Source organism: Taudactylus pleione, unplaced genomic scaffold, assembly GCF_031769625.1.
Source record: "Taudactylus pleione unplaced genomic scaffold, aTauple2 ptg000041l, whole genome shotgun sequence".
Classification (NCBI taxonomy): Eukaryota; Metazoa; Chordata; class Amphibia; order Anura; family Myobatrachidae; genus Taudactylus; species Taudactylus pleione.
The window spans coordinates 72,758,771-72,784,644 of record NW_028284443.1 but is presented as its reverse complement, the minus strand read 5'-3'; the positions used below and the strand labels follow the sequence as shown (position 1 = coordinate 72,784,644).

At 46.4% G+C, this 25,874-nt stretch overlaps 1 protein-coding gene across 4 annotated transcripts in view; it reads left to right on the top strand.

The window, feature by feature from the left end:
• Positions 1 to 25,874, top strand: part of PIBF1 (progesterone immunomodulatory binding factor 1) — a 276,137-nt gene that overhangs the window by 157,640 nt on the left and 92,623 nt on the right. For all 4 annotated transcript variants that reach the window (XM_088459353.1, XM_088459362.1, XM_088459346.1 and 1 more), the window contains one exon: positions 2,640 to 2,770. In XM_088459353.1, the coding sequence (XP_088315479.1) occupies positions 2,640 to 2,770 (131 nt within the window). The remainder of the gene's footprint in view (positions 1 to 2,639; positions 2,771 to 25,874) is intronic.

The following is a 25,874-nucleotide window of genomic DNA, read 5'->3' as shown; positions in this document are numbered from 1 at the left end:
CAGTGTAGATCACATAAAGAAATACATATTATAAAGTAAAAATATGTTTGAAATAAAAATTCAAAAGTTAGTCTCCCAATTTCTACTCGTGCGTTATTTAAACTACCCCCAGTGTAACTTTAGTGTTTATAAATTCTCCCAATGTGGAGAGAAACTTTTTTGGCAGGGGGAGCAAAATTTATAGTTATGCCACTGGGGCGGGCTCGGGAGTAAGTTATTAAATAAATGAAACATTAACACTTTTAAAGTTTAATACCCTTGTTCAACAAACTATTATATACAATCCTTAATTTGTAATTCGAAACAGATATTCTTTAGTTCAAACGGAAATCCAAGCTAGATTATCTTTATCGAAGCACCAACACAGAATGAGCAAATGCAAATTCCTCGTAACTGCTCAGGCAATCACAGTTCTTCCATGCTAGCCATGATGTGATTGGATGGTGGTAAAGGGAGTTCCAGGGACTTTCTATTTTAGTCATACATCAGTAGAGATTAATTAAATCTCTATTATAACTTGGGGGGAGGGGACAATAACCAGTGCTGTCTCTCTCTATTGGTGTTTGTGGCCGATTTACTGCAATAGAGGTTTTTATTGTTTGTTTTTTACAATAAACAGCATTTAATAAAATTGAATAGGCCATAGACATCAGTAGGAAAAATACACCACAATGCTGTTTAAAACTTCCATGTTCAACCCATAGTGGGTTTCTGCACAATCTGCTTCCATAGAGTTCAGTGGACTTAAGCTGGGTTCACACTGGAGCAATGTCGGGCCGATTTGCCAGTTCATAACGACAAATTGCCTACATCGCTCAGTATGCACGTTCCCACGGCCGCTAGCGACTTCCTCAGGTTTTATCTGCTGCATGAAGCCTGACAATATTACATGCAACCTAATGTATTTAAATGAACGACGGAATTATATATAGTTCCATCCTTCTAGTGTGTATGCTCACGGGAAATCTTTGGGAAAGTCGGAACGATTCCAGGTCGCTCCAGTGTGTACCCAGCTTAACTCAAGTTTGGTGAGATGCTTTGGAATGAGTTGTGTACAAAAAACCTTAGATGTGTTTACATGCATTGTACTTGCATTAAGTGGGATCCAGTATTTGGTTACCACTGAGCACTCATCTATATTCTGGTATTTTAAAAGCACATGAAATTGGATACCTTATAAAGCCACTCATATAATTAAGGATTTTGTGATCACGGTGGCAAACTGTCTCTATTAAATGTACTAAATATATCCCTTCTTGACAACAAAATAAGTCATCTTGTTTATCCAACTTACCTTGAAACAATATTTTTAAATAGTAGAGTATATCTTATGTCTTTTCCATTTAGTGTCCTTATGGAAATCAATTAGAAGTGTGAAACACTTTTGCAGGCTCTTTCCTTTGGTTCTGAACCATTTAAAATTTGTTATATTTGTTTTCCCTGTAATTCTTTATACGATTACCTAATCTGTTTATTATTCTCACAGTTTTTCCACCCTCATGCTTCTTACCTATGTTTCATAAATAAAAATGTAATAATTAAAGGCTTTATTTTAGAGGAAAAAATCTGATGAAAAACAAATTGGCTTACTATGGTAAAATGCCAAGCTGGCACCAAATTTGTAAGGGGCGTAGGCCTAAAATTAAATGTTATAGGTAAATTCTTATTTTGTAGCACATTTGCCTTGCTTGAAAAAATAAATTAATTTTCACAAAACTTATGTAAATTTATCAATGGCTCTTCTAGTATCTGCTCATCCTTTTGGATAAGAAGAAAGCTCTTCAGCCATATTATATGTTTAGATTTTTTTCAGCCACTTAAGAATATTTCAATGTGTCCTTTTTGACCTTTGTTTGAACTGAAGGGGAAGGTAATATCGGAGAAAAATGGTAAACTTAAAGGAATGACTGAAAAATTCAAAAAGCCATCTCTATACAGTGCACCCATCATGTGCCATTAGTGCTTTCATTTTTACTGTAAAATACATAATGACTACTAGATACCTGGGTGGGCAATAAGCAGCTCTCCAACTTGTTGAACTATACATCCCAGCATGCCTTACAAAAGTTTTAGCATGGCCAAATAGCAAAACTGGCAGGGCATGCTGGGATATGTAGTTTTACAACAGCTGGGTTAATGCCTACCCCTATACTAGAACGTTACTTATTCCTTCTGCAAAGTGCAGAGTGAAAGCAGTAATAAAGTACTGGTAATTAATTTGAGCTAATTAAATAAGGCAAACAATGATGTCTATTCATTGAGAACATGAACTGGCTACCAAAAAAATCACTACATATCACATCACATAGGGGAAGCGATCCAGCCATGGAGCGTGGGCCCGGCTGGAGAAGACATAGACTTCTCTGCGGCAACCTGCTTCATGAATAAAACGAAGGAGAGAAAAGCCCTGTTTTCAGTCAAACAGGGATTTTCACTAATTCATGAATAGACCCCAATGTATGTTACTGGTTTCCTGAGCTGAATCAAACATTTTTCTCCATTATAAAATAAGATGACAATGACTCCATCTTTATCTACTCTGCCTTACATGGTTATTTACTTTTCTAGAAAGTTTAGAATTTTAATGTTTCTTATTCCAGAAAGAGATATTTGTTTAGTGATGTTTGTATTTTTCGTAGCTGGACAGGACTAACTCCCTGTTAAATCAAGTTCACCAGCCATACCAGTACCTCATTGAATCTGTACGTCAAAGAGATATTCAGATAGACTCTCTTAAGGACCAAATTTCAAAGCTTGAAAAAGATGTCAGGTAAGCAGAGATTCCTTTTTTACTCTTGTATGTGTTAATTATAGGAATAAAACACAGAAGTCAAATCAAGCATAGTTTTCCTTTAAAATCAAATAAAAATATGGATGGTCTACATAATGGTAAAATAAAGATCATCCTACCAAATTGGTAGTCTGGCTTTGCCTTTGGAGAAACAACTCAGAAATAATCTGGTGTAGCACATATTAACAGTAATGTTGGCAATAGTGTAACAATGTATGACATGTGCAGATAATAAATTTAACATAAATGATAAATACTACATACAGTAGATTATCACACTACTGGAGAGCCAGTTGTTCCCTTTCTGCTGACCTCTTCTTTTCAGTTTACATATACTTTGTTCCTGAATATACCTGAAATCCATTACATTGCTGTTTTAGCTCAATCGATGACTTAACTCTTAAAGCTATTTCCACATGGACCTTAATAATTTGAATCACTCCATTGCATTTTAACGAACTGAAAGGTGAAAGACTGCCTTTAAGATTGCTCTCTATGGAGACACCAGCATACACCTTCATTTTTAAATAGTGAATGTTGAAGCAGAGATAGGAAAAAGCACAATAAATGTTTTATTCTACACTAGCGACCTTCCCCAGCTTGCACTGGAGCAATTTCATCTTGCTACAGCCCCCTGCATCTCATAACAACCTATGCCATGTCACCACAGTCCTCTGCATCTCACCACAGCCCCCTGCATCTTACTCCTGCCCTCTGCATCTCACAACAGCCTCCTTCCTGCATTTCACCACAACATCCTATATTTCACCACAGCCCCTTGCATCTCACCACAGGCTCCTGCTTCTTACCACAACCCTCTGCTTCTCACTCCTGCCCCCTGCATCTCACTGGTATCACCATAACTCCCACTGCTGTTGCCCTGCAGCAGGCTGAGGTCCGGGCACTGGGATGTGCTGGTATTGGGCAGAAGGATCATGGACAACAGATTGGTATTGCATCTACCATAAACATTTACAGCAGCATATCCCTGGAGCTGGGACACCTGTGCATATTTCCACAGCCTTCATGCGCACCCCACCCCAGCTGCCAGACATGGCTGTGTGCAATGTCCTATTTGCACACACTGGCCCTGATTCAGAGCCGGACGCTCGGACAGAGCGCTCGCTCTGAATCAGGGCCGTCCTTATCTTTTTTTAAGAGCGGCCTCCTGGCCACTCGCATAGCTGTGGGTGACCACCCACAGCTATAGCGAGTGGCCAAAAATATGGTCGCGATGGTCAAGACCATCACGACCATCGGGCTTGCGATGAGACCCTTGTTGTAGGGTCTCGTTGCCGCAAGCCCTGGAGTGTTTTCGGCTCTATCAGAGCCGAGAGCACTCCCACTGACATCACTTGTGATGTCAGTGGAGCCGGCTCCAGACGGTAGGCGTTCCCATAGGAACGCCTCCATCTGGGCAGCCACGCCCCCGGCACGCCCACCAAAGGGGGCGTGCTGTCACTCACCATCGACAGCACGCCCCCTTTGTAGCGAGACCCGGAGCGATGGCTTGGCCGTCGCTATCCGGGTCTCGCGCATGCGCACGAAGGAGGCGTCTCCCTCGTGCGCATGTGCACTGGGCTAACATCGACCGGCTTGCGAGCGCTCAGTGCTCGCGAGTGGGTCTGAATCAGGCCCACTGTTTGAGAACAGTGCTGACTTCCATGGGAGGTGCCTCCTGCTCACTTAGGGCATGTGGCTGAGCACGAACATCACCCTGGAGTTGAAGCATTTCACGATGGAATAGTGTTGACCTGAGTCCGTCTGCAGGTTCTTTGTAGGGATGGACATCGGAATCTGATGGTTACTAACCATCAATGTTTGTGTAGTGATGGTAGTGTTTTTACCATTTTGATGGTGGCGGTCTGATGTTTGCCACCATCGAATGGAAATCATTCCATGGTATTCGGAAGGTTGTTTTTTTTATTTCTGATAGCTATGCCTCCCCTGGCTCCTTCCTGGCTACTGTGTCTGCATTAGGGCATTTTCATGGGTTCGTTAGAGGCTGTCTCTCACTCTGTCTGCCTCAGATGTGACCCTGCTCAGTCCCTGACACCCTCCCATCTCTAGGCTGCTTCTAAGCAACAGGGCACATTGCTATCTCTGATTGACTGTCACTGTCTCAGAGAGCCAATCGGAGCGCAGCCTTCGGCCCTGCAGAAGCAGTCAGTCACAGCACAACAGTTTTTTTGTGACTTGCTTCAGTTTCAGATGCTCTCTTGCTGTTTCAGCACACTGACCAGCTCCCATACAGCAGATTAGTGCAAGATTTTTTCTGTGACTTGCTTTGCTGAAATCGTCACTGCTCGGCTCCCTTTTGTCACAGATGAATGGTTCATACCTAAACCTTCCTCGACCAATGCTGTATAGATTAGTTTGAACCCCATCAAAATTCATCCAGTGGTTCAAGAGATTAGCCCAAACGAACAGACACACACATTCCCTGTTTATGGGTCTATGTATGTATGTATGTGTGTGTATGTATATATATATATATATATATATATATCCACAAACTGCTGGCACTCCCTCCAAAGGGTTAAATGGCTCTGGTGCCCGTTCCAAATTTTTCATGTAAAACTCCACCAGGAAAGGGCGGCACTCAGAGGCTCGATGCAAACAAATACAAGTGTATTCTAAATCAGCATATGTTTCGGGGACACAACCGCTTTGTCAGGACCAGATACAACATGTATGTTTGTCCTTTGTTGAATGTGGTCTTGACGAAGGGGGTTGTGTCCCCGAAACATACCGTATGTTGATTTAGAATACACTTGTATTTGTTTGCATCAAGCCCCTGAGTGCCGTCCTTTCCTGGTGGATATATATATATATATATATATTTATTATAGGCTTGTTTGTGGTTTTTGCTACTTTAGGAATAAATACAGCCTCACAGTAAAAACTTGAGTTTGCAAAAACAGGGAGCCATGTACTGTATTTAGCACTTTGAGTGCGTTTAAAATTAATTTCTACTTCAGGGTCCATAGGGTATCCACAGGATACCTTGGGGTATAGGTGTGACGTCAGTCGCAGGGCACCAAAGAGTTAAGCTTTCAGCCTCCCAGGATGCACTAGGTCCCCCTCCTATACCCCGCCCCCGGGCCAAGGCACCTCAGTTTAGTTTGGTGCCCGGCCGGAGTCGGGTGCACCTGTTGGAGTGGGGGGCTAGAAGAGCCCCTGAAGCTTTTCTCATGCAGCTGTGGCTGCACATCTGGATGAACAGCATGGACAGTCAGTCCTGACGTCCATGCTGTCTTCCCTACACCCCGCCGGTACCAGAACGCCGGTACTGATCCGGGGATGCTGGTGGGCGTCTGGGGTCACAGCTAGCGGTGACCCCAGATGCTCCGGACCATGGCCGGATTCAAGGGGGACAGAGGTAAGCAGCGGGGTCCCGCGGTGGGTCCCCGCTGATCACATGGTCCTAAGTCCCCAGGCAGGGGGCTCCCTGGGGACTGGCTGCAGCGTGGAGCCAGGCGACCAACCTGCGCTTCCACTACCCCCTGGGACAGCGGACCGCAGCAGAGCGGTAGCGCTGCGGCGTCCCAGGGGTTAAATGCATGCCAGGGGAGCGCGTCTTCCCTGTCTCACAGCCGGCGCCTCCCCCGCTGCACACAGCCCTCTCTGCATGCTGCCGACTGGTCCTGTGGCAGCGCTCCTCCCCCAGGCCAGCCTCCTCTCTGCTCCTCGGCGGCCATCTTCTCCAGAACGCATGGTGAACGCTGCTGGAAGCGCTGGACGGAAGCATCGTGGTCTGGGTCCCCCCGCATACCTCTCCTCCGCTGTGGCTCAGGTCTGTGTATGCAGCGCTGTGTCCTACCAGGCCCTGTGTCTGTGTAGTTGAGTAATCAGCGCTGTTAGTGCAGGAATTGTTATTTCTCTGCATTGTATGTGACTGTGCTAGCGCTGCCTGTAACTTTTCTTCTCTAAACTGTCAGCTTTATTACTGTCCCTGTTCTTCTGCTAAAGCTCTTGCGGTGCGGTGCTGCAGGGTGGTCTCTCGCCTATTTAATACTTAATTGGTGAGAGAGGTCACATACGTGGTGCCATCATGTCTGAAAGTGATTTTCCCCTCCGGCTACAGTGTACCACGTGCAAAGTACCGTTAGCGGAGGGGGAGGGTAGCGCGGAGGGCCTTTGCCGGCAGTGTTTGTCCATGGCGCGGCCTATTACGGTTACAGCACCGGTACAGGAGCCGCCCTGGGCTTGTTTCGCTCAGGCGTTAACAGCTTTAGTGGGCCAGTTAGCTCCGCAGCCCGCGTTTACTCCGATGGGTTTGTCCCAGCAGTCTGTGGTGTCGTCACCCATGCAGGGGTTCCCACGACAATTGGTGGTACCCCACAGTCTCCCTATTTCCCCGCTCCCGGGTTCTCAGGAGCCAGCGTGGGTTAACTCCCTGACGAGTTCTGTACAGCACTTGTCGGATGTGTTGCAAGGGGAGTCTGTGATGCGGCCTCATAAAAGGCCGGTGGCGTCTCTGTCCGCTCCTTATGAGGATGACGAAGGGACGTCTGATGATGGGGAGATTCTGGATCCTTACGATCAGGAACCTCTCCATACTAAGGACGCTGATGCTAAGTCCAAAGTATATATTCCTGGACTTATTCGGGCGGTCCGCACAGCCTTGGTGATTGAGGACGAAGTTCCCCCAGCGGCTAAATCTAAGTATGCCTTTTTCAAAGATGTGAAGGGCGATGCCACAGTCTTTCCTCTTTCGGGTCAGTTGGTGGACCATTTAGAGGAGGCGTGGAAACAACCTGGCAAAAGATACCAGCCGCAGAGACGCCTGGCGGTGGCTTATCCGTTCGCGGATAATTATTTTGCTAAGTGGGAATCCCCTCCACAGGTGGATTCTCACGTGACCCGTCTTGTCCGTAGTGCCACATTGCCGATGTCATCCATGTCCTCCCTTAAGGATGCTACGGACCGCAAGGTAGAAATCTGCCTGAAGTCCGCTTATTCCCTTGCAGGGGGGGCAGCACGGCCGGCTATGGCCATTTGCTGGGTTGCCAGAGCGATGGAGCGCTGGGCGGATTCATTAGAGGCTTCTTTTGAATCCGACTGTCCGGCCGAACAGGCGGAGTTGATTGGCAATCTCCGTTATTCGGCCACCTACATCAACGAGGCGGCTCTAGACATTAGTACTCTGGTGTCTAGAATTTCTTCAGCAGTGGTAGCTGCTCGTCGCACCTTGTGGCTGCGATCCTGGAAGGCGGACGCAGATTCCAAGAAAGGTCTGGAAGCGTTGCCGTTTACCGGAGAAGTTCTCTTCGGTCCGGATCTGGATAAGATTGTGGCCACGCTGGCGGCAGCCAAATCTGCTTGTCTCCCGTCGGCCGCTGCTCCTTCTGGTTCGGGACCATCGTCCTTTCGGTCATCTAGGGCCCAGGGCAGGCCCAAACCACAGTCGTTTCCTCGACAGGCTGGCCCTAAGAAATCGGTCAAGCCCCGGAAGCAGGCCTGGAGTACCAGACGTCCGGCCCCCAAGCCAGATGACAAGCCTGCGGCCTGACAGTCCGGGCCTCCCTTTGGGGGATCCCAGGGTGGGAGGCCGCCTGCTACAGTTCGCCCAGTGTTGGTCGACCACTACGACAGACACTTGGGTTCTGGAGGTGGTTTCCCACGGATACGCCCTCTCCTTCCGGCACAGACCCCCGGCTCGCTTCTTCACCACGGGTCTCCCATCAGACCGGAACAAGGCTACGGAGCTGCGGAAGGTATTGCACACTATGCTCCAGGCTGGAGTTATAGTGGCTGTTCCATTCTCCCAGAGGGGCCAGGGTTTCTATTCAAATCTATTTTTGGTACAGAAACCCAATGGGTCATATCGTCCGATTCTCAACCTCAAAGCACTCAACAAGTCTTTGGGGGTCCCGAAGTTTTGGATGGAGACCCTACGGTCCATCATTCTGGCGCTGGAACCTGGGGACTACTTGGTGTCATTGGACATACAGGACGCTTACCTGCATGTCCCTATTCTTTTGCGCCATCAACAGTTCCTCAGGTTTGCAATCCGCAGCGACCACTTCCAGTTTCGGGCGTTACCTTTTGGCCTGGCAACAGCACCACGTGTTTTCACCAAGGTGATGGCGGTCATGGCGGCTTCTCTGCGGCTGCAGGGAGTCCGCATGTTGCCGTATTTGGACGACCTGTTATTGGTGGCAGGATCTCCAGAGCTCCTGTTACGCCACTTGGACCTGACCATTGCACTGCTGCAACGGCACGGCTGGCTAATCAACTGGCAGAAGTCCACTCTAATCCCGTCTCGGAGGATTCTGCATCTTGGAGCCTTATTGGACTCGGGACAGCAAAGGATCTTCGTGACGGAGGACAAGATCTCTGCTTTACAGTCAAGGGTGCGCAGTTGCCTGCACAGCCGCCGGGTGTCCTTACACTCGGCGATGAGGTTACTGGGCTCCATGGTGTCGGTGTTCGACATGGTGGAATACGCCCAGTTTCACTCCAGACCTCTGCAGCACCTGATCCTGTCCAAGTGGAACGAGCTGACTCAGTCTCTGAAGTCCCAGACGATTGTGCTCACCCAGAAGGTTCGCCTGTCCCTTGCGTGGTGGTTACAGACGACCCACCTCAACAAGGGACGTCCGTTCTGGGTTCCAAATTGGGTCCTGTTGACAACGGACGCCAGTCTTCGGGGCTGGGGAGCAGTTTCGGGTCCACACTTGTTCCAGGGCAGGTGGTCGCCGACAGAAGCGGAGCTTCCAATAAATATCTTGGAACTCCGTGCAGTCTTCAATGCTCTCCAGCAGGCACAGCGGTTTCTCCAGGGTCGCCCGGTGCAGGTCCAGTCGGACAACGCTACCACCGTGGCCTACATAAACAGGCAAGGAGGAACTCGCAGTCGGGCGGCTCTCGTAGAGGTCTCTCTGATCCTGGTTTGGGCGGAGCGCAATCTTCCGGCCATATCAGCGGTCTTCATCCCGGGAGTGCTAAATTGGGAGGCGGACTTTCTAAGTCGCCAGGATGTTCATCCGGGGGAATGGTCCCTGCACCCGGACGTTTTTCAACTACTGGTGGACAGGTGGGGTCTTCCAGAAATCGACCTCATGGCGTCCCGGCACAACAACAAGTTGCCGGTGTACGGGTCTCGCACAAGAGACGAAGGGGCGTCTCTGGTGGATGCTCTGTCCGTCCGGTGGACGTTCCGGTTCGCATACCTGTTCCCTCCGGTCTCCCTTCTTCCACGGGTAATCCGGAAATTCAAACAGGAAGGAGGGACGCTCCTGTTGATAGCTCCCGCGTGGCCCAGACGGCACTGGTTCTCAGACCTTCAGGGTCTGTCCGTGGACAGTCCTCTGCGGTTGCCGCTACGACCGGACCTTCTGTCTCAGGGTCCTTGTCTTCACCCGGACCTGACTCGGCTGTCTTTGACGGCGTGGCTGTTGAGACGGCCATGCTGAGGTCCCGGGGGTTTTCCAGCTCTGTGGTGCGTACCATGTTACGAGCTCGGAAACCGTCTTCCGCGAGGATATACCATCGCGTGTGGCATACGTTCTTCCAGTGGTGTCGAACGAGAGGTTATGCTCCGCGGGAGTTTCGTCTGTCTCGTATTCTCGCCTTCCTGCAAGCGGGACTAGATCATGGGCTTCGCCTTGCTTCTTTGAAGGTACAGGTTTCGGCCCTATCTGTCTGGTTTCACCGTAGGATTGCTACAATCCCGGATGTGCGCACCTTTATGCAGGGTGTTCTCCGCATTCAGCCGCCCTTTGTTCCACCTGTGGCGCCTTGGGATTTGGCTGTGGTCCTGAGGGCTCTCCAAGGACCGCCGTTTGAACCACTGCGCTCAGTGGATCTTAAATGGCTAACAGCTAAGACTGTTTTCCTTCTGGCCATTGCTTCGGCCAGACGTGTTTCTGAGTTAGGGGCTCTTTCTTGTAGACCCCCTTTCTTGGTTTTTCATGGGAACAGGGCAGTGCTCCGCACTCGGCCCGAGTTTCTTCCCAAAGTTGTTTCCCAGTTTCATGTTAACGAGGAAATAGTTGTTCCGGCCTTTAACTCACCGGGTCTTTCCGTGGGTGAGGCCTCTTTGGATGTTGTGCGGGCCTTAAGGACTTATGTTGACCGCACTTCTTCGTTTAGGAAGTCGGACGCTTTGTTTGTCCTCTATGGCTTCCGTAAAAAGGGTTGGCCTGCTTCAAAGCAAACTTCGGCAGCCTGGATCCGTATGGCTATTTCTGAAGCTTATCTTCATGAAGGCCTACCGGTCCCTCCTTCTCTGAAGGCTCATTCCACTAGGTCTGTGGGTCCTTCGTGGGCAGCTCGACGTGGTGCCTCGGCAGTTCAGATCTGCAAGGCTGCTACGTGGTCTTCTGTCCATACCTTCGTGAGGTATTACAGGTTTGACACCTTCGCCTCTCAGGATGCTTCCTTCGGGCGGCGGATTCTCCTTTCTGCACAGGAGCGTCCCCACCCTTAAAGGATACTGCTTTGGGACATCCCCAAGGTATCCTGTGGATACCCTATGGACCCTGAAGTAGAAAATATGAGATATGGTAAGAACTTACCCTTGTTATCTCTATTTCTACAAAGTCCATAGGGTTCCACAGGACTCCCGCCCTGTCGCACCTGTGCTGCAGATGGGCTTTGCTCTGGTCACCGGTTTTCCGTCTCCCTCTGGTGAGAATGTGATTCTTGTATGTGTCCAGATCTTTGTTCTCTCTCTTCCTTCTCCTCCTCCGGCCTATGGCTTGGTAACTAACTGAGGTGCCTTGGCCCGGGGGCGGGGTATAGGAGGGGGACCTAGTGCATCCTGGGAGGCTGAAAGCTTAACTCTTTGGTGCCCTGCGACTGACGTCACACCTATACCCCAAGGTATCCTGTGGAACCCTATGGACTTTGTAGAAATAGAGATAACAAGGGTAAGTTCTTACCATATCTCATATTTTTATACATAGTGTATAACAAGTGCAATGAAAGTATCAATATGCATTTTAAATAACACATTTGCCCCATTCATAAACTAGTTGATACAATTCCAATAGTGTACAAATTTTAAAACGTAATTTTTCTGTGTGATTTTCAAGTTCCAGTTAGTGTATTTAATTATTCATAGCTGTGGTCCATACTGCAGCCGGTATTACTTGCATATAAATAAGTAGTATTCTATCTACTCCACAGCAAGACTGTTCAGTACAATTGATGATTAAACTGTAGCAGAATGATGTATTAATTGTTTCTTCTCTTTTGTGCTTAATGTATTATTCACAGTTATAGTTTTTAGTTTTTCATTTCTTTGTTTATGTAAATTTCCGGTTATACATCATAACTATGTTTGCAAGATGTGTAATTAATCTTCTCTTCGCAATACATTTTTCCAATGATCCCTAAAATAAATTAATTTGTGAAAAGTTCAAAGAGCTCAGCCTATCAGTATCAAAAGCACTGTAAAGTACATATAGCTATCCAGCTGTGCATGTGCAACGTGAATACACCAGCATTAGAATTGCGAACAGCACCAGAGCACCTGCTCTCCTCCAGGGCTTGCCCCACTGCAGTTAAGCTAAGCTTTGCTGATCTTGTTACATATTGGGGAATTCAATTATTTTTGGTAGGCACCCGTTAGTGATGGGTGCCCAACGGAGTAAATCAATTGTTGCTCCAACAGACACAAGTTCCGCGGGCGCCGACATTTCTGCTTGCAGCCTCCTGAGGTGGTGAGCAGAAATGTGTCAAAATTCCGTAGTTTGGGCACCCAAACCAGGGCTTAAGACGGGTTTAGCTGCTTTACATGGCTAAACCTGTGCTTTTGGGTGCGACAAGTGTGATCATTAATGGTTGCCCCAAAACAATTAAATTGCTCCTTCGGGCACCCATTAATTATCACCACCCTAAAAACATATGGGGACAGCTGATGTAAGAGCTGCTGACCGGAAAGCAGGACAGATCTCCGACATCTCCTGCTTTCCATCTTGGTACATTTAAGGCATTCTTAATTCTGTTCTTAAATGTGCGGAAATAGCAGTTTTCATATATTTCAAGGGCAGATTTTCTTGATAGTTCTGCTCACCATCCTACATGGGCTGTGTGATTCTCAACTTCTTAGCTAATCCTTTGTTGCAACATTTTCTCAGTTTTATAGCTATGTCACTTTAACCTTCGGTGAGCTAGGTGGGGTGTGACATACCCCAGCAAGATTTAAACTCCTATAACTTTTTAAAAAAATACTACATGCAAGTTGCCGTTTCATGTAGCTGGAGTTGTCATTGCCAGTTTGCGTAGTGATGGCGGTTTAGTTTGGCAAGCGCTAGCGCAGCGAGTACACATGCGTAAAGTGTGTGTGGGCATCTCATACCCCACCTGGTTCGGCACCTGTCTTGATGTCAGCCAAAAGTAATTTCCTTAAGACTAAGTTTAATCTAATTATTTCTAATTGTTCATAAGTTTCATTTTTACTAGCGATTGTAATTTAAACGTGTTCCAAAGATCTTTTTAAAAAAAAGTTGTTACTAGAAAACGTAAAAGTTTAGTTTAAAAAATTTTCTTTTTCTTTTTTTTGTTTTTTTATACCTTAAGGGACAATAATCGATGATATGACAATGGGAATTACTGTTGTTCTGAATTAGTATACTTTATGGTAAAGTATACTATGGGGTAGGAGAAACCCCACATGGTTCGCCATGTTGATTTTTTTCTTCCTGGTTCACGGAAGGAAAAACATATATTATGAAAACATTTGTAGAGCATAAAGCAAAGATACAAAATTCTATTGGCTTTTTTAAAAGTGATAATTCACTGGATATACACACTAAATGCTTCTTCACACAAGCATGCTGCTTCGGGAATGCACCAAATAGTAAATTAACACCGTCGAGGTATTATTGGTCCTTATGTTATCATAAATGGTTAATTTATATATCATTAAATTAAAAAGATGACACGTCAAATACACTTCATAAAATAGCTTAACATATATCTCTGTCAGCAGTTTCCATTTCTGCTCCTTCAGGGCTTGTTCACATGACCTGTGTTTTATAAAGTACTGTAGTTTGTGAAAAGAGCACTGATGTGACAGCTGAATCCTGCAGTCTGCATTACTGTACATTTTAAGCTTCACATTCACTGATATTGAAAAAAATGCACAGCTTACATGATACAAGCTATACAAAGTGGTTTCCATATGTATTCTATGTTTAAAAAGTTACTTTTTTTTTACATTACACCAGTAGATTCTATAATTGTGTATTAATTGTGGTTCTCAAGCTGGCCACACACACGCGATTTTTTACCCGATCTGGCCCATTCCGACACATCTGAACGACAGATCGGGTAAAAAATGCCCAAAATCGTGAGTCCCAACTCACGATGAGATGCACGCCCCCGCAGGTCGCACATCTTATCGTCAGATCTGCTGTGCTGTACGGCAGATCTGACAATCTAGGACACAATGCACTATAAAAAAGTCTGGCTGCAGGAGATCATATGAATATTGGACAGCAAATCGTGTGCTGATTGTGTGCAGATCGTGTGCTGAGCTGCCGTGGAGAGTTTCAAGTGAAATCGGACACATCAGCTGATTATGTGTGCGCACCTTCATAGTTTGAAAAAACTACGTTCAGAGAATAAATAGTTTTTTGGGGTTTTTTTTATTTACAAGTTTTGTGTTTGTTTACTTGCTGGAATATAAGAGTATAACATATACAGTTTTGACACATGCTGGATGTATAATCTTAAAAACCCCACCAGTTAATTTGGATTACTGCCATGTTGCTTGTAGTGGTGTAATAGAATTCCTACTACACTGTTGGAGTTGTGAACTTTGCTAGTGCACTCTTCCCATCTATCTTTTTTTTGTGTAGGATATTTAGGAATGACCACCGGTAGAGCTTGGCAAACCGGCCGATTCCTTATCCAAACGTATCTCTTTGTGCATTGAAATATACTGTAGAAGTGTAAGGTAGAAAACATCTTGCTAGAACATTTAGACAGTGGCTTTGTAAACCTCACATTTATGATCAGAGATTATTCCTAACAACAAACATTGCGTTTTTGGCCTACTTCCCAGAAACCTAAACCTGCCAAGAAATACCCAAATATTCAAATTATAAATAGAAACTTGTATTTCTTTTTCTTAGCATGTATTAATAAATATAGGGCCTGATTCAGACCCACTCGCGAGCGGCTGTCCGCTCGCAAGTGGGTCGATGTTCTGGACTGAGCATGCGCACGACGGAGGGAGCTCCGTCGTGCGCATGCGCCAGACGCGACGAGCGAAGGAAAGTCCTTCGCTCGTTGTGTCCGATCAAAGGGGGCGTGCTGTCAATGTTGATTGACAGCACGCCCCCTTTGGTAGGCGTGCCGGGGGCGTGCCTCCCTGACGGGGGTGTTCCCACGGGAACGCCTCCCGTCAAAAGCCGGCCCACTGACATCACTAGTGATGTCAGTGGGAGTGATTTTGGCTCTGATAGAGCCAAAATCACTCCGGAGCTTGCGGTTGAAAACCTCAACCGCAGGCTCCGGCTCGCAATTTCGATGGTCGCGATGGTCTCGACCATCGCGGCCATCAAAATGCACGCTCGTATAGCCTGTCGGTGGTGACCCACAGCTATACGAGCGTCCAGGAGGACGCTCCATTTTCTTGGAGACCGGCCCTCATTCAGAGCGTGCGCTCTGCTCAGAGCGTCCGGCTCTGAATGAGGGCCATAGTTTTCTTTGTCTTTTTGCGATGTGAAAAACGGGCAAAATATAACACATTTTCCTTGATTTCACACACAATTTAAAAAATTGCCTGCACTGCTACATTTATGTACCCCCAAAATGTCATATCCGATTAATTGTGATTACAGGGAAAATAAACTTTGCTGTTACTGAAAATATAGCAATGTAATATAGTATATTATAAGGTACTTGTGTCCTTTACGGACTCATTGCAGAGAGAACCCAATGAATGTTTTAAATGGTACTTGTGTACTTTACGTACACAAGTACCGAAATTTGTCCCCACCTGAAGAAGAAAGTTGTCCCCTGCGGGCTCGGTGGCTCGCTACACTCGCCACAAGATAATATTCCCCCTCTATGCCCGCTTGGATGTTAGGGAATGACGCTGGACACTCTCCGTGAAGGGGATTTAGACATTACCATGATTTGATTCTCTCTGCAATGAGTCCGTAAAGTACACAAGTACCTATTATAAAAAATTTGTGTGTGTAAAATATATAAATATATATATATATATATATATAGGTATTCTAGTTGCATTACTTTGCATAGCCAATTTCACGGTCTGCTCAGTGTACAGCCTTTGGGGCCTATCCTATTCAAGTGAGCATAAGCCCAAATACCCCACACCTATCTCTTGCATTGATTATGTCAATAAATTGCAATACAACTAGAACACCTCAAATAAAAAAGATGGCAGAAGCGATTTCATTGTGGCCGAAACCACGGGCAACAGCTAGTGTGTACGTGCAAGGTGTAGCTGTTAAGTAATGAGGCTGATGTTCTAATATGTTTAATTATATTAAGTAAATTTTTATCCCTGTTCCGCTTCTATGTACTCCCCTTCTGCATCCACACACTAGTGCATCCTTATTTTCCATTGGTCAAAGCCATGCTGCAGCTCATCTGTCAGCTGTCTCTACAGCTCCATTGTTTTCTTCTTTACCTAATTAACTGTTGCAAAACTGGTATCCTTAAGTACAGATTTGACTTTAGGGAAAAGAAAGAAGTCACACGGTGCTAGGTCTGGCGAGTATGGAGAGTGTTCGAGCACTGCAGTCTGTTTCTCGGCCAAAAACTGCTTCTCAGAGAGAGCTGTGTGGGCTGGTGCGTTGTCCTGATGGAGGATCTAACCATTTTTCCACAACTCTGGCCTCTTTATTCTGATCCTTTCCCACAAAGCTGCTAGAACATTTTTGTAGTAATGTTGATTTACTGTTGTGCCTTCTGGTACCCAGCCTCCCAAATAACACCCTTGAGATCAAAGAAAATAATTAACATGGCTTTAAATTTGGATTTGCTTTGACATACTTTCCTTATTCTTGGTGATGACAGTGTTTTCCAGTGTATGGACTGGTGTTTTGTCTCATGATCGTACTGTGTAAGATCCATGTTTCATCACAGGTTATAACTTTATGTAAAAAAATGTGAATCCACTTAAATTTGTTCCAAACTGTCTGTTCAAATTTGCTTTTGAATTTCTTTCTGCTCAGCAGTGAGAAGTCTTAGAACCATCTTGGCACAAACTTTCGTCATGTTAAGATCTTGATGCATAACTTACCTAACACTGTCTTTGTTGATGATCACAATTTCTGCTATTATTCAGATGCTGAATCGACGGTCAATTCGAACAATTTTCAAAATTTTGCCACATTTTCACTTATTTTTTGAGGTGCAAGGTCTTCCGGGATGTTCGTTATCCTCGAAATCCTCACAACAGTCACTGAATCTTTTGTACCACTCAAACACACATGCACCATTAGCCTTGGTTAGTATATGGAAAGATTTGGTGGATATATTGTTTAATTAACTAAAAATGTTAAGTTAACACTTTGCTCTACTTTGAACTAGGCATTTTTATGCCGCACGGGAAAAACACAAACGCTGTGTGACAGCAAACTATCTGTGCGAAACGGGTGAAACTTGAAAAACCGTTTTGGGATAGCCCAAGGTCAATGTTCTTCCACTCCCTTTTAACTCGCACAGTATGGTTTCTTTTTTTACAGGGTTGAAAAAAAAAATAGTTTTTTTTTGTTTACACTTTTTTTTTTTTTTTATTTTAATCTAAACCAGTTTTTTTTCATTAATATTTTAACGGAAAAAAAAAAGAATCCTGCATATTCTATTAGAAGAAACCTTGATCAACCATGTTTTAATGCTTTTTAAGCAGGGTTGGAAAAAAAACCCTTTTTTTTTTTCCAACCCTGATTTTTTACAAGCACAGTATTGTTAACAATTTAATAGCCACACACCTCACACCAGTGCATTGCCTTGGTACAAAATCATAATATTAATTCCTAGCCTGTTTAGCTCTAACTAAACAAGTCTCTTTCTCTAAGGGTGGGAAGACCTAATGTCCAACTTACAAAAAACAGCATCTTATAAATACAGCACTTATATAAAGCCATAGCAGTTTCTCTCAACAGGTCTGTCGGCCTGCTCCCGAGTTAGTGAAAGACTGCCCAAAAGAACTGACACACCTTTTATCATCTTCAGAAGTGGTCTGGCAATCAAGGCTGCTCATTACCTGGATAATTAAAAAACAGAAGTTAAGAAGCTGGGACATAGATACCTCCCATCAATAACTTTCCCAGTGCTTTTGTCACTGGGAAAGTTATTGGGATACCTGCTTCAGGGTCCATAGAATGTCCACAAGAGACCTTGGGGTATTGGTGATGACGAAGTCATCTGGGCACCATGCAGTAAATTTTTTTCTCCCAGGATGCAATGGGGCTCCCTCTATACCCCGGGCCGGAGGCTCCTTGGTTTCATTTGGTGCCCGGCCGGAGTCAGGTCACTGTATTGCAGTGGGGTTGTTACTAACAGCCCTGAAAATTTCAAGTTTTTTCTAAGTGCGGTCAGCGTGAACAGTCTAGTGGGAGTATGCACGGCTGCATAATCACCACGCTGGTGCTGAGACGCCGGTACTGATCCATGCCTCTCGGCGGGCCTCAGGGGTCTTGGCTAGCAGGGTCCCCGGAGGATTCCTATACTGCGGCTGGACGCTACGGGGTGCAGGTAAGCGACATGCACCATGGTGGTGCGTGCCCAGACGCAGTCTCTTTTCTCCAGGGTTGGGGGACACCCTGGGGAGTCTTGTGTCCATACTAAGCCGCCCAGGACTTGGGACTGGAGTTCTGCAGAACACTCCAGCGTCCCAGGAGTTAAACGCTAGCCTAGGGAGGCATCCTTTCCTGTCTAACAGCTGGCTCCTCCCTGCTGCTGAACACGCCTTTCCACTGTGGTCTGGCTTGATCTGTGACAGCTTCATATTTCGGCTCACCCTCCCCATGAGTTCTTCGACTGTCTCCTGGCTGTGTGTCGCTGATCTCCACAGGCAGTGCGGAGTACGGGTGCCCCTACATACCTCTCCTCTGGTTGGTGGTCAATGTATGTAGCACTTTTGTTCTACTAGACTCTAAGTCTAAGTCTAGACTTCAGGAAGTGCCATTAAGTGCAGGTATTATTGTTTTATGCATTTGTTTGCGACTGTATACTAGCACTGTCTGTCTGTTTTCTCTGCTAAAAACTATCATTCGTTTGTTGCTATCCCTGTACCTATTCTGCTATTCTGGGCCATAAGCACAGGTGTGGTGCGGGTGTGGCACAAGTCGCAGCTGAGACTCAGTCTCTGTTAAGTGATCCTCTTTACTATGTCTTGCAGTGAGTGATATGACTAAGATAACCCATATTAAACTGTTCTGTAAAAAATGTACAGCAGTTTTAGGGGCAGGGGACAATAGCCTCTGAGGAGTAATGTTTCCGGTGTTACACTGCCCCGGGTCCTTCTGAGGCTTCTGCTGTTCAGCAGGAGATGCCATGGGAGTGCTTTGCAAAAGCACTAACAACCCCATTGCAGGGCGTTTAGCAGGCCCTCCTTTGTGTCCACAGTTCAGTTTTCAACAACAGCACCTTTTGCCAGTGCAAAGCCTGCTGCAACCTCCTACACCTTCACAGGTGTTGCCCCCTCAGTGGGTTAATACAGTTCCTGCTATAGTACAGGGTGCGACTGAGATACGTCAGCAGGACGCACCTATTAGCAGACCAGCTAAAAGGGTCTTGCTATCATCGCAATCTACTGTATGGGATGATGATGGACTGCTTCTGGATGAGTCTGACTCTGAGCTACCTCCTCTGGAGGCGGGGTCAAGTCTAAAATATATATTCCAGGGCTAATACAAGCTGTAAAAGTAGCCCTGATCATGGAAAAGTTGACTGAGGCTACTTTCCCATTGTCTGACCAATTGGTGAATCACTTAGAGGTAGCTTGGAAAATGCCTGGAAAACTGTATCAACCACAGAAGCGTCTAGTCTCTGCTTACCCTTTTGCTGTGAATTATTTTTCCAAATGGGAGACTCCACCAGTGGTGGATTCCCATGTCACGCACTTGGTAAGAAGCGCAACACTTCCTATGCCTTTCATGTCATCCCTGAAGTATGTTACAGATAGGAAGGTAGAGGTATGTCTTAAATCTGTTTATTCCCTTTTGGGGGCTGCGTGCAGACCAGCTATGGCCATTTGCAGGGTGGCTTGGGCCATATAATGTTGGGCTAATAGCCTTGAAACATCCTTAGCCCTAATGCTACCAGGGAACATCTGAATCTGGTGGGAAATCTCCAAGATTCGGCTCCCTATATAAATGAGTCAGCTTTGGATATTGGCCTACTAAATGCCAGGGTGTCTTCGGCGCCCATTGCGGCTCGCCGCTCTCTGTTGCTCCGTTCTTGGAGAGCTGATGCGGAATCCAAGAAGGGGTTGGAATGTTTGCCTTATGACGGTAAAGTCTTGTTTGGCCCTGATTTGGACGAGATTGTGAATACCTTAGCAGCAGCTTAGTTGGCTTGTCTGCCTTCTGCTCCAGCTTCTTCAGGGACTTGGACTCCATCCTTTTGGACCTATCGGGCCCCAGGAAAGGCTAGAACTCAGTCCTTCCCCAGGCCATCCACCACCAAGAAACCTGCCAGGCCTAAGAGGCAGCCTTGGAGTACCAGACGTCCGGCTGCCAACCCTGATGACAAGCCCTTCGCTTGACGGGACGGGCCTCCTCCTAGGCGACCCCAGGGTGGGAGGCCAACTTCAGTTCGCCCAGTATTGGTGTCAAACTACCACGGATTCCTGGGTGAAGGAAGTGGTCTCTCTGGGGTACGCCCTCTCTTTCCACAGAAGGCCTCCCCATCAATTCTTTTGCACAGGACTTCCAAAAAACTCGGACAAGGCTGTGGCTATTCAAGAGGTGGTACAATCCATGCTGCAGGCAGGGGTCATTGTTCCGGTCCCGTAGTCACAAAGAGGAACAGGGTATTATTCCAGCCTTTTTGTAGTCCTGAAGCCAAACTGTTCTTACCGTCCTATTCTCAATCTCAGGTCCCTGAACAAATTCCTTAGGTTCAGAATGGAGACCCTATGCTCAGTTATACTGGCTATGGAACCTGGGGATTTTATGGTATCCCTGGATATTCAGGATGCATACCTGCATATGCCGATTGTTTCAGCTCACTAATGTTTTCTCAGATTCGCTTTGTCACAACAACCTTTCCAGTTTCAGGCTCTGCCGTTTGGCCTTGCAACTGCACTTCCGGTGTTTACAAAGGTCATGGCGGTAATGCAGCCCTTCTGCGGCTGCAGGGGATCCACCTGTTACCACCACCTGCAGCTAACGATATTTGTGCTCCAGGAACACGGGTGGTTGATACATTGGAAAAGTCCTCACTGATTCCGCCTGAAAGGATGCTCCGTCTGGGAGCCCGGATGGACTCACAACAGCAAAAGATTTTTCTGACAGCAGTAAAGATCTCTGCATGTACGCAGATTATGCAAAAAAGTAGGATAGACACCGCTCACCAGCGCAATCACATAAATAAAATAGTAAATGCCATTAGAAAGGTAAATGATGTTAGACTCAAATCCTTTTATGGTAGTCCTCAAAAGAAAAGGATTCTTGGTCCGGTCTTTTCAATGGTCAGTCGTCATGAACCCCCAAGAAAAGATAAAAAAGGGGTATATATAGTGTAACACAATTTAATGATCCAATTTTAAAACATGATACAAACAACAAAAATGACATGGACTAATGAATCCCCCAACAGCTGAATAGGTAACAATTACCAGATCTCAGGAAAAAACTTGCATCAAACAGTCCTTTAGGAACAGTAGATGGTGTGTTCACCAACAGGTATCAAGGATCCACAGCCGGGTAGGAATCCTTTTTGTCACCAGTATTCAATCAGCAGGGTCCTCAGTCCATAAACAACGACGCGTTTCCACCCCTATCCTGGGGTCTTTTTCAAGGTGCAGCAGCAAGCAAAATGACTTAAACTGCTAAACAACATTCTATATATACCCAGACTAACCTATCATATCAGCGCTAGCACAGCTGGTTCCTATACATAAATTGACTACAAGTCCCATGAACCCCTGCTGTGCTAGGCCTTTCAATAAGGAGGTAAACCTCCCCTACGTCAAACCGGAAAGCCTCCGTAGTCACCCTATTATTGCTGGATTTGCTCCTTTCCTTAATATGTTCTGTTGTTATGGGAACCGTCTCCATAACAATCTGAGCGCTATCGCTGTGTTCCATACGGAACGTCACTTCCGGATAGTTGCCCGAGTAACCGGGGACTCCTTTACAATTTATTTGTTTTGTTGTTATGGGAGCCATCTCCATGACGATCAAGTACGCAGATGCCTTCACAACCGCCAAGTGTCATTCCACTCAGCAATGCAGTTACTGTGATCCATGGTGTCGACATTCGACATGGTGGAGTATGCCCAGTTTCAATCCCGGCCTCTGCAGCTATTGATCCTCTCCAACTGGGACGGATTTCCCCATCATATCCTGACTCAAATGGTGGTGCTCTCTCTCCGGAGGTACGCCTGTCCCTGACCTGGTGGCTACAGACGGCTCACCTCACCAAGGGGCGTCCCTTTTGGTTCTCAGACTGGGTCCTTCTGACGACTGATGCCAGTCTTCAGGGCTGGGGCGTAGTGACGGGTCCACACTCCTTTCAGGAAAGGTGGACCACAGATGAATCTGCTTCCAATCAATATATTGGAACTGAGGGCAGTCTTCAGGCCTCTGCAGCAAGCCAGGCTGTTGCTTCACGGAAAACTCATGTAAGTACAGTCAGACAATGCCACGACAGTGGCTTATTTAAACCGTCAAGGAGGAACTCGAAGTCAGGCGGCAATGACAGAGGTGTCACGCATTCTGACATGGGCGGAAGGCCATCTACCAACCATATCGGCAGTGTTAATTCCAGGAGTGCTGAATTGGGAAGCGGACTTCCTCAACTGTCACAACGTGCATCCAGGGGAATGGTCTCTTCACCAAGAAGTGTTTCAACTCCTAGTGGACAAGTGGGCCTTCCAGACGTGGACCTCATGGCCTCTCGACTAAATCACAAGCTGCTTCAGTACGGGTCCAGGACAAGAGACGCTAGTCAAGTGGACTTTCCAGTTTGTGAACCTGTTTCCTCCTATCTCCCTCCTTCCTCGAGTAATTCGGAAGATCAAATAAGAGAGAAGCATGGTTCTGCTGGTGGCTCCAGTGTGGCCCCAGCGTCCATGGTACTCATATCTTTGGAGCCTCTCCATAGACACTCCATGGTTGTTGCCTCAATATCCGGACCTGTTGTCTTAGTGTCTTTTCCTCTACCCAGATCTGAGTCATCTGTCTTTGAAGGCATGGCTCTTGAGACCTCCCTCTTAAGGTCCAAGGGTTTTTCCGGCTCTGTGGTTAAGACCATGCTCAGAGCACGTAAACCTGCTTCTGCTAAGATTTACCACAGGGTATGGCATACCTATTTTGAATGGTGTCATCCAAAAAGTTATGTCCTCCAGGTGTGTAGGATACCCATAGTGTTGGCTTTCGTGGAAGCGGGTTTAGACCTTAGTCTCTGCCTTGCTACACTGAAGGTCCATATCTCTGCCCTTTCAGTGTGGTTCCAGTGAAGGATTGCTCCTCTTCCTGACATCTGCACTTTTCTGCAGGGGTCCTTCATATCCAGCCTCCCTTTTGTCCATCTTGTAGCGACTTGGGAATTGGCTGTTGTCCTTAAGGCTCTCCAGAGCACTTAATTTGAACCACAGGGCTCAGTGGATCTCAAATGGCTTACTGCCAAGACTGTTTTTCTTCTGGCCATTGCTTCCGCCAGAAGTTTTTCTGATTTAGGGGCTCTCTCTTGTCGTTCCCCATTTCTAGTTTTTCTTAGAGACAGGGCAGTGCTTCAAACTCGCCCTGGGTTCCTTCCTAAGGTGGTCTCTAGTTTCCACATTAATGAAGAAATGATTGTACCGGCCTTTATTTCCTCAGATCTCTCGGCAGGGGAGGCCTCATTGGATGTGGTATGTGCCCTCAGGATTTATGTGGATCGTACCAGTTCTCTTCGGAAATCGGACTCCTTGTTTGTTCTTTATGGTTTCCACAAGAGAGGATGGCAAGCCAATAAACAAACTTTGGCTAGATGGCTTCGCATGACTATCTCTGAGGCTTACATTCATGAGGGCCTTCCAGTCCCGCCCTCTGTTACTGCTCATTCTATTCGGTCTGTGGGCTCTTCGTGGGCAGCTAGTCATGGTGCCTCGGTTGTACAGCTTTGTAAGGCGGCCACGTGGTCTTCTATCCAGACCTTTTTGAGGTATTATGCCTTTGATACCTTTGCCACTCAGGATGCTTCCTTCGGGCAGCGATTCTCCTTTCTGCACAGGAGCATCCCCACCCTCGAGGGTACTGCTTTGGGAATCCCCAAGGTTTCCTGTGGACATTCTATGGACCCTGAAGTAGAAAAGTAGAGATTATTATAAGAACTTACCCTTGTTATCTCTCTTTCTACGAGGTCCATAGGGTTCACAGGGCGCCCGCCCTGACACACCTGTGCTTCAGATGGGCTTCGTTCTGGTCACTGGTTTTCAGTCTCCGGTGTGAGAATGTGATTCTAGTGTGTTCCAGACTTGCTTCTCTCTCCTTTATCCTACTCCGGCCTTTGGTTTGCTACGTAAATGAGGAGCCTCCTGCCAGGGCGCGGGGTATAGAGGGAGGCCCCGTTGCATCCTGGAAGAAAATATTTAACTGCATGGTGCCCGGATGTCTTCATCATCACCTATACCCCAAGGTTTCCTGTGGACCCTATAGACCTCATAGAAAAAGAGATAACAAGGGTAAGTTCTTACCATATCTCTACATATATACACTTATATATATATACACATACACACACACACACACACACACAAACACAGTAATGAACAGCACTAGAAGTGGATCCTTTTTAATTATTATAAAATCTGTGTGTTAATAGGGCAGAATTATCATGCATGTATACACATAGAGCTGTTTAGTTTGAACTGTTCAAATGAGGAATAAAAACTTATAAAGCTGTCATATTCCAAAGCACAAATAATAAATCATATTGCTGACCTGTATATTAGGAAATTAATCAGTCCCAACAATCATATTTCAAAAACCTCATCTCCTCCCAGTCCTCTAACCCCCCGCGTCTCTTTGCCACTTTCAACTCCTTCCTCTTCTCTTCCCCTCCTTGTCTCCCCTCCTCGCTCTCTGCCCTGGACTTTGCCACCTACTTTACATCTAAATTTGACTCCATATATGAGGACATCATATCCCATCAGATCTTCACCACTCCTGCCCCTCCTTTCCCTGACCACCCCTCCCCATCTGTCTCTCTGCTATCTCTTCCAGGATGTTCCAGCGCTTTCTTAAACTTTACATTTTTAAGACTGAGCTGATCATCTTCCCACCCTATTCCATTACCTCACTTCCCACAATTTCATTATCTATTGATGGCAAAACTATCTCCTCTAGCCCCAAGTGCGCTGTCTTGGAGTTATCCTAGACTCCTCCCTCTCCTTTAAACCATGCATTCAGCACCTCTCGCAGTCCTGTTATTTTCATCTCTAAAATATTTCCAGGATTAGACCCTTTCTCACCCTGGATGCTACTAAAACGTTCATCCTCTCGCTGGTCATCTCCAGATTGGACTACTGTAACCTTCTTCTAGCTGGCCTCCCAGTCTCCCTTCTCTGTCCACTACAATCGTTCCTTAATGCTGCTGCTCGGCTCAGCTTCCTCTCCAGACGTTTTACATCTGCTCCCCCTCTCCTTCAAGCTGGCTCCCATTCAGATGCCACTGGCTCCCCTTCAGAAGCCAATTGAAGGTTCTTACTCTCGCCTACAAAGCCTTCACCCAAGTCTCTCCCACTTACATCTCTGACCTCATCTCCCTTCACACTCCCGTCCATCCAATTCACTAAACAAATGCATGCTGCCTCTCTTGCCAACTGATTACTTCCTCCCACTCCCAATATTTTGCCCGTGCTGCTCCCTACCTCTGAAACTCTCTGCCTCTCCCTATCAGACTCTCCACAAATCTTCAAACGGGCTCTCAAGAC